This window comes from Eumetopias jubatus, unplaced genomic scaffold, assembly GCF_037043125.1.
Source record: "Eumetopias jubatus isolate StellerSeaLion01/CBP00866 unplaced genomic scaffold, mEumJub1_p1.0 scaffold_4, whole genome shotgun sequence".
NCBI classification, from domain to species: Eukaryota; Metazoa; Chordata; class Mammalia; order Carnivora; family Otariidae; genus Eumetopias; species Eumetopias jubatus.
In genome coordinates, this window is record NW_028274810.1 from 87511003 (window position 1) to 87520045 (window position 9043).

Genomic DNA, 9043 nt, shown 5'->3' on the forward strand with positions numbered 1-9043 from the left:
TATGATAGGAAGTGAAGGCAGCCATAGTGGAGGTGATCAGCAGCCAGGGCTGGGGTTGGCAGAGAAACACTGATAACACGGCTCCGGCCCATGTCGGAGAGTCCAGGATGTCCCCGTGTGCTCCAGGCCACCTAGATGTAATGGCTGGGTGGAGTTTGATGACTAGTTGGGGCTGTCACACTGGGCCAGACTGTGTGACACAGACACACACCAACTGGGCAGAATTCGAGTCTCCAGAAATGATGCACCTTTTCTTGCTCACAGAAGTAATGAAATTGCTTGGCCTAAAAAGCTGCTTCCTGGCTAATGGAGCTTCTCTGTTGATACCTCCTCATGCCCTACAAGCATTTTGCAATGTCCTTGAAGTACCTCTTGTCCCTGCTGGGGCCTCAATGCTGTATCTGGATTAGAGAAAGGGATTCTCGGGATAGGCGGACCAGAGTTGGGACAAGAAAGAGGAAGATGTATTTGCTGCTTCGTGGGCTTCTGCTCTGTGAGACCAGATTCCTACTCTCTTCTCTGCTTCACCCCATGTCCTTCTGTGTTGCCTGCTCTGTGTCTGTGCCCGTTCCTGTCCCTGCATCACCATCACTGTCTTTGCTGTCATCATCATTGCCTGTCTCTATCTCGGCTGGGCCCCCATCTCCAGAGGGACCCCAGCTCCAGCCTTTCAGCCCTGCTCTGTCCCTCTTGGACTCAGCCATCTGGGTTCTCTGAGAACCAGACACAGCAACCCCCACCCCACCCCACCCCACCTCCACACACTGACATTCCAGTAGCCCCAGTTCATGGTGGTCCAAAATCAGCACATTGTCCTGTGGAGTTGTCACAGCTGGTGGGCAGCTCCCTCTCATCAGGTCTTGCAGGGCCCCCTGCCTTCCTGTCTACCCCCTTCTTCCTATTTGAAGTGGCAACTTCAAATGTAACACCTTCCTGTCATCTCTCATACTCACTGGGGCCCCAGCCACAGTGACTGTCCGCCTGCCCACCTCCTTGCATCCTCCAGAGGGAAGCTGTGCAGAGCCAGGTGAAGAGCCTCATGCAGGCAGGTGAAGGGCCTCTGCTGGGCAGGGCTGGGAGGAGTCAGGGAAGAGAAAAAGGAGACCGGGTTTTGTAAGGCCAAGATACTCGAGTGAATGTGCTAGGGCCCCAGGGGCGCTTGAGAAGGAGAGGAGAGGAGAACGGGAAGGAACCGTGGGCACTTGGTTGAGCTGAGGTGGTCCCTGTGTTGTGTGGCTTTCAGTGAAAGAAGGTGGAGAAGCGGGGTGCTAACTGAGCAGACAGCAGAGGAATCAGGGCATCTTCCTGTCAGGCAAGTCAGGGGACCCAGATGGTTCTTGGCCTACTCTCTCAGACTGTCCCTGGTGAGGGAGCTGAGCCTGGGCAGTCTGGGTGGCACCACCCTAGGGCTTCCTCAGCTGCCCAGAAAAGCTGTGTGGATGATCGAGGGTGCAGGAGCACCCCTTGATGGGGGGGGGGCTGTGGTTGGCAGAGTCATGGAGGCGAAGTCCCTCCCAGCATGGAAGGGAGTGGCTTCTCAATTCCTGGTGTTCTCCAGGAAATCTGGAATGTTCCTTCAGGTCTCTGAGCTCACTTAGAAGTAACCTCCATGAGGACCTTCCTCTCTCTCCTCTTCCCTAGGGATGATGATAAGGCCAGTTCTGCTCCTCACCCCTGACTGTCTCCATTCAACCCTCTTCTGGCACCTACCCAGAGGGCATCACTGGCCTCTAAATGTCAGGACCGAGTCCTTCCCACATCAGGCTGTCCAGCCCTCGTGTTTTGCAGACAGGGAAACTGAGGCGAGGAGGGGCAGTGACTGGCTCAAGGTCACATGATGGTTTAGTGGAAGGGTCAGCTCTAGAAGCCAGGCTCCTATTTGGAGGTCCTTCACTGCTCACCGGTGACTGACCTGTCTTCCCAGGTAGTAGGGGCATGAAGGGGGAATCTGCTCCAGACTTGAACTGTTGCCACAAGGCTAAGGCTCTGAGGAGTACAGGGGGCTCCCTGTCCTGCAGCCTGGACTTCCAGCTCTGCCCAGGTGACCAGGTAAGGAGGGATCCCAGCCCCATCTTTGAGGTCAGCCCGATTATGGAAGGGAGAGGATGTCAGGATGAAGTGGGGGAAAATATTTAGGGACCAGATGCCCATTGTCCCCTGGTCCTGAGCAACCCTATCCCACCCAGCAGTTTGCGGGGATGTGCCCTTGAGGTGCCAGAGACCCTCTCTCATGCCCCAGGGGTCAGAGTCCGCCTGTGGGGCATCAGAAGGGATAGGGCCTGTAGGACGCCTTCGTTCAATGACCATGGCCTGGGCCCTAGCGGGAGGGGAACCCAGGGCTATCTTGGAGGGCTTATAGTCTTTGATGAGGATTTTCTCCGAGTTCATCTTGGCTCCATTCGAAACACAGTTGATGGTCTGAGACCCAGCGGGACCAGGACAGTCAGGAAGGGAGGGTATGTGAGGGGTTCTGGAGGGTAGGGGGAGGGCAATCCTGGGATGGGCATGAAAGTCCCTGAGGAAAGAAATCTGTGACTGAGGGATGGGGAAGCCATTTGAGTGGCAGACGTGGAGGGCGGCTTTTAGCTTCTCCTCTCCTTTGGAAATCAAACTGGAGCTGGGACCAACCCAGGGACACAGGTGCCCCAGGCTCCCACCCCCAAGCCCCTTGCCTCCTGCCCTCCAGGTCTTCTCAGCTTGCACGCCACTCTCCGACACAGTGGACGCCCGTGGCTCATCATGTCCCAGCTGGCTGCACCCCTTGCCCCTGGCCCCAGCCAGGTCTGCCTTGCTGACCTGTCCCCAGGGCCTGGACCTATATCTGTGCACCCTGCAGCCGACACCACCGAGCACAGCCCCACAGAGTCTTAGACGTGATGTCTTGAGCACAAGTAAGCCCAGGGCAGAGGACTGCACCTGGATGGAGGCCGGAGGCGGGAGAGGACTCTTAGGTTCCAGGACAGGAAAGGGAGGGGACCAGTGTCACCAGTGAGAACAGAGCCTTACACTTTGGCCTGGAGTCCTGGCCTTGGTCCGGGATGGGTGGGGGGGGTGGGTTTCAGGGCAACCCCTAAGCCACAGGAGGTGGGCAGGGGCTTTCTCGGGTAGGGAGATCTGGAGTAGGTGTAGCCAAAGTCCCGGGCATTGAGGATGGTGCTTTGGCTGCCTAGAATGTGTGAGCTGGAGGGGTCCTTATAAGATAGGGGCGCTGACTGGGAGCCAGCGATCGGAGGGCGGAGTCCTGGTTCTGCTCTTTCTGGCTCTGCGACTTCGGCCACATCACTGAGTCCCGTTTCTTCTTCCAGGTGAGTAGGATCTGTTCTAGATTTGTTGCTTTGTAATGCACCGTTTCCTTACACACTTGTGGCCTCCTGGAGGGCGGGAACTATGTGGCCACGTCAGCACGGAGCGCAGAGTGAAGCGGTTCAGTGAGGTTGGTGGAGTGAATAAATGAGGATTCAAGCAGACAGTCTACTTTGTGGCATTTTTTCTTTTTAGTATCTCACTTTACATCCCTCCTGGCTTATCTCCCCCCTCCCTGGCTGTTGCATCTCCACTTCCCTTGCTAGCTCTTCCCTACTTACCTCCTAAATATCCCCACGCTCTGAACTCAGTCCAGAGCCTTCTGCCCGCCCCTCCCCTGCTTTGGTCTCCTCTTTCCTCTGCTTTCCCTCCTCTCCTCTCTTGGCCACTTCAGGGAGAGTGGCACAGTCTTGATAGGACTTCCTGCAATCAGGGCCACCGTCTATGCTTGTGCTATTTGCTGCCATACCTACCGAGCCTTTTGAATGTGGCTCGTGTGAGTGAGGAGCTGAATTTTTTATCGTACTTATTTTAACTAATTGAAATGGGATCACATGTGTCAAGTGACCACCAATTTTGGACACAGCAGATCTAGCTCACCCTTAGGTGGTCTCATCAGGCAGGGCTCCTGGCACCGAAATGTATGTCTTCAGCTTGGATGTCTCCTTTAAACTCCAAACCAACCAACCAACCAACCAACCAACCAACCAACCAAACTCCAGACCAATTCATCCAGCTGCCTACTTGACTTTTCCACCTGGGTGTCTAAAAAGCTTCTCGAATCATTTTCTCTCCCTAAAATTGTTGAGCGCTGCATAAACACTAGCTGCTTTTGTCGGCAAGTGCAGACCAGGGAGGCTCAGAGAGGGACAACGCCTGCCCGGGTCATCCAGCAGGCTTGCAGGCTAGAGCACTCCCCCACCCCGAGCTCGCTAGCGGCCCGGTTAGATGGGGAACAGAACTTTCCCCCAGGCTGCAGGGCCCTGACCAGTGTTTCTTTTCCTGCTCAGAGCACCAGCCACCAGGGCTGCAGGCCGGCTCCACTGATGAGAAACTCATGGCCAAGTACCGTGCGAGCAGGGACAAGAGGGGAAGCCAGCAGGAAAGAGCCAGCGAGGGGGCCCTCCGCCCATCATTCTCTCCTCACAGCGGCTCTTTGCCAACCCCCTGCTCCTGCCCACTGCCCACTCCCATCTCCAAAGAACTCCCATTCTCCCTCCACTCCTTCTATCCTGAGTACCCACTTCTGCCTCCACCTCACCTGTTCACCTATGGGGCCCTACCTTTTGTCCAATATCCCCTTCTCTTCATGCTGCCCCCAGGCCCTTCCTACCCCAACATGGCTATGCCCAGCTTGCTGATGAGTATCAATGAGCCCGGGCACCCTACTGCCCAGAGGGAGACACTGTATCCTTACCCAGGGGCCTCCCAAGACTCTGGCCAAAGCCAACCTTCCCAGGCCCAGAGTCAAGGTCCTGGAGCTGCCAGGACCCACTCCCCAGGGCCAAAGAGCGTGGGCAGGGCGGCTCCAGCAAGGCGGGCGTCTGCGGGCTCCCGGCCAGGCACCACAGCTCTGCCTTACCCACTGAAGAAAGAGAACGGCAAGATCCTGTACGACTGCAACGTGTGCAGCAAGAACTTCGGACAGCTCTCCAACCTCAAGGTATCTGCCTCCCGGGCTCCGCTGGCTCCCCAAAGCAGCCTTCCATGACCCCCTCCTACCCTGCTTCCAGAATCAAGGACCTGAAAGCCGGAGCAACTCCTGGGCAACCCCTAGGCTGTGATCTGGGATGGTTCGCTTGGCCCCTCACTGTCATGTTTGCAGAGAGGAGATGCAGGACAAGATGGCCACCAAAGTCCTCTCCACCCTAAGAGACTGTCTCTGGGGGCACCTCATTTCAGTCAAAAATGGGGAAACTGAAGGAAAGGTTTGCCCGAGGTCACTTTGATTTCACGGTGAAGTTAGGCCTTGATAGTAGCCTCTCAATTGTCGAGTGCAAAGCCCTTTCCTGAACAACCATCTTTCTAGACCCCCAGTTAAGCCTCCTCTTGCTTATTTGTTTGAAGGTCCAGTGGGGGAGATGGGTAGATTTTAGTGAGTCTAGGTCACAGACCTGACAACCAGCCTTTTTCACGTGGGATCCTACAAAGCAGCGTGTTGCTATTGGTGTCATCATCCACACCGCCCAGCGGGAGCACCCGGGCCCACCTCTCTGTGTCAGCAAAGATGGGGATCTATGCACATGTTGGCAACACTGAAGTTGAGGAAAAGTTATGGTTGTTGAGGAACGGCCCTTCGGGGTCCTCCAGGGTGTGCGTTCTTAAGCTTTAATGAGATTCAAACCTGGAGAGCTAGGAAACATGCAGATTCCTAGGTCCCAGCCCCAGAGATTTTGATTCAGCTAGTCTGGGGCAGGACCTGCGAATCTGCATTTTTCGCATGCTCCCAGGTGGTGCTGATGCTGCTGGTCTGTGGACCACACTTTTTTTTTCAAGATTATTTATTTTAGGGGGCGCCTGGGTGGCTCAGTTGGTTAAGCGTCTGCCTTCGGCTCAAGTCATGATCCTGGGGTCCCGGGATCAAGCCCGGCATTGGGGGGGGTGTCCCTCTTCAGCGGGGAGCCTGCTTCTCCATCTCCTTCTACCTCTTCCCTCTGCTCATGCTCGCTCTCTCTCAAATAAATAAATGTGTGTGTGTTTTTTTAAAGATTATTTATTCTAGAGAGAGAGTGAGAGAGAGCAGGGGGAAGGGGCAGAGGGAGAAGGGGAGAGAGTCCAGGCCTACTCTGAGCTAAGCATGGAGCCCGACGCGGGGCTTGATCTCACAACCCTGAGATCACGACCTGAGCTGAAGCCAAGAGTTGGTCGCTTAACCGACTGAGCCACCCAGGCGCCCCTGTGGACAACACTTTGCGCAGCACTGCTCAGGATATCTATACATGGGCTATCCCTTACCTAGCCTTCTGACCACTGTCACCTCCCCTCCCACGGGGCACCAGAAAGAGTGAGGGTAACTTGGAGAATGGAAGAGAGGCCCTGAGGGCAGTGATAGGGTAGCAAGGGGATTGAGAATCCTTGATGCGAAACAGGGGTCCTGTGGGATTGTGGGGAGAGATTTGGACAGGATCCCAGGCCCTGCTGGAGGGTTCTGGGCAGTTGGCAGCCTTTCTCCCACACCTGGCTCAGGTCCATCTGCGTGTGCACAGTGGGGAGCGCCCATTCCAGTGTGCCCTGTGCCAGAAGAGCTTCACCCAGCTCGCCCACCTGCAGAAGCACCACTTAGTGCACACTGGGGAGCGGCCCCATGAATGCCTGGTGAGAGCCTACTTCCCCTCCCCTGTCCTCCTGCAGGCTGGTGAGTAGTTCCAGGCCCCTGGACAGATGGCCCCTGTAGCCTCCATTCACCAACGCTCCTGAGCAAGTGGAGACGGGACTGGAGGCAAGGGTGGAGGCAGGGAGGGAGGTGAAGGGAGGTAAAAATGACCTGTCAGCCTGGAAGGGCCAGAATGTGAGACTGGAGGTCCCGCCCCAGGCCTGGAGTGAGGAATAGCGATGTACGTCTACGGGAGGAAGATGATAAAGCTGGGGAGTCCTGGAGAGTGGATACCCGTAACCTGCTCCCCAGGGTTGCTGGAGAAGTAAAGGGCCTCGTGTGTGCAAAGTACACAAACACCACAGATAACACAGCTCGATGTTAGCTCCTTCTCCCTTTGAGTCTTGCTACATCCCTTGGGAGGTCAGAACAGCAGGAATTCTTTCCCCAGTTTATAGAGGCAGACATGAGAGAAGCATCGTGGTTCTAAGTCTGGGCTACTCGGGTTCAAATCTCAGTTCTCCCTCCAACTTGTGTGACCTTTGGCTAGTGGCTCTCCTCCGCTGAGCCTCTGCTTTCTCACTGTAATAGAGGAGTTATACTAGGACTTAGTCCTGCTTCTCCAGGGTCCCGGGGAAGACTCTGTGAGACCAATTCCTGGCATGCGGCAGCTCCCAGTAAATGTTAATTACGCCCACGAAAGCTGTAGGCCCATGCTTAAGGGTCCTATGTGATGATCTCATTCAGTCCATCATACCTCTGAGGTTAGGGATTAATAGTCACATGTTACCAATAAGGAGAACGAGGCTCAGACAGGAGATGGCACCTATGCAAGGTCACACAGGGAGTAAGAAACAGGATACTAACCCAGGTCTCCCTGGGTCCCAGGGAGAAATCATCAGGGAAATCTTCTGGGCCAGCGTTACAGGCAGGTGGTGTGGGGGGAGGGGTGCCCGGGGGCGGGGGGAGGGGGGTTGGAGCAGAGATCCTGAGCCAGCCCGGTGGGCGGCGCTGACACCAGTGCCCATTCCCACCAGATGTGCCACAAACGCTTCAGCAACTCCAGCAACCTCAAGACCCACCTGCGCCTGCACTCGGGGGCCCGGCCCTTCTGGTGCAGTGTCTGTCCCCGGCGCTTCACCCAGCATGTTCACCTGAAGTTGCACCACCGCCTGCATGGCCTTGTGGCCTAGCACACACCCACCTGCCCTTGGCGTCTCTTGCCTGCCTTGCCCGATGGCAAGCCTAGATCTTGCGGCGCTGCCATCGGAGAGGCAGACGGGCTGGGGTTTGGAAAAGGTCAAGGTGTCCTTGGCATCTGGGGGAAAGTATGGGCAGCCAGCCTGAGCCCTGGTGCCAGGACTGCCCCGGGGAGGGGGCAGGAGCCGAGCAATTAAAGGATTTTCTCTATGGCGAGTTGAGGCCTCCCAGACTTCAGCAGTGGCGGGGGAGCGGGGAGGGAGGAAGCAACTGTGTATCTGTCAGACTTCACACATTACCTAGAAGCAGGTCAGAGAACCCAGCCAGGGAGAGCTTGTGATGCCCGCTCACGGGGTGGGTGCTTGCAGCCATCCACATCAGCTGGATTTGGGTCCTTCTCCGTGTCTGGGACTTGACCCTCCCATCTCAGCTTGCCAATGGATAGTCCAGCCTTCCAGGTCTCCGCATGGTGCAGACTACACTGCCAAGCACTGGGCACACTGCTCTCTTTCCTGAGCAGATGTTCCAGCACCTGCCCAGATGTATGTCTGCTGCTTCCCACCACCTTCCTGTCTCACAGCTCCTAGGAAGCCAGTGTGCCTCCTTAGCTGGTACTCCTTGTCATGGTCAGGTAGGTGGCGTGTGCTTCTCCCTCTGTACATGCCAGGATCTGAGCCCCCCCGTTGGGGGTAGAGGGGCAGGAACACAAGGTCAATGTCCATTCATGACTCAGAAACACGAGGTCGTCCTGTGTGCCAGGACCACTCACCACAGAAGGCAAAGGGCTAAGGAGGTAGGAGTCCACAGAAGGCGTAGAGGCCCTACGAGGAGTATAGGGAAGAACTGGCAAAGAGAAACTGAGGAACTAGGACCCTCCTAGTGACCTTTCTCCCTGCAGTCCCAGAGGATCCCCTCAGATGTGCAAGGTATTCTGCACCCCCGGGGAATCGGGAGTTAGCATCAGGTGGGAAAGGGTATTTACTGCCTGGGAAGCAGGAGACCCAGGTTATAATCACAATAAACAGTAGCTATTATTAAATAATAATAGCTGGCCGGGGCGCCTGGGTAGCTCAGTTGGTTAAGCCACTGTCTTCTGCTCAGGTCACGATCCTGGAGTCCCAGGATCGAGCCCCGCAGCATCGGGCTCCCTGCTCAGCAGGAAGTCTGCTTCTCCCTCTGACCCTCCTCCCTCTCATGCTCTCTGTCTCTCATTCTCTCTCTCTCAAA

The 9043-nt window shown here is 56.1% G+C and overlaps 1 protein-coding gene across 1 annotated transcript; it reads left to right on the forward strand.

Moving 5' to 3' along the window:
- Window positions 1-946: 946 nt before the first annotated feature.
- ZNF683 (zinc finger protein 683) lies at window positions 947-8037 on the forward strand. The gene is given in 8 exon segments (XM_028113893.2): window positions 947-1049; window positions 1925-2049; window positions 2687-2891; window positions 4314-4966; window positions 6490-6618; window positions 7654-7792; window positions 7795-7854; window positions 7857-8037. Coding segments are annotated over 8 exon segments (1428 nt in total). The 5' UTR covers window positions 947-1039; the 3' UTR covers window positions 7964-8037.
- The last annotated feature ends 1006 nt before the right edge of the window (window positions 8038-9043 follow it).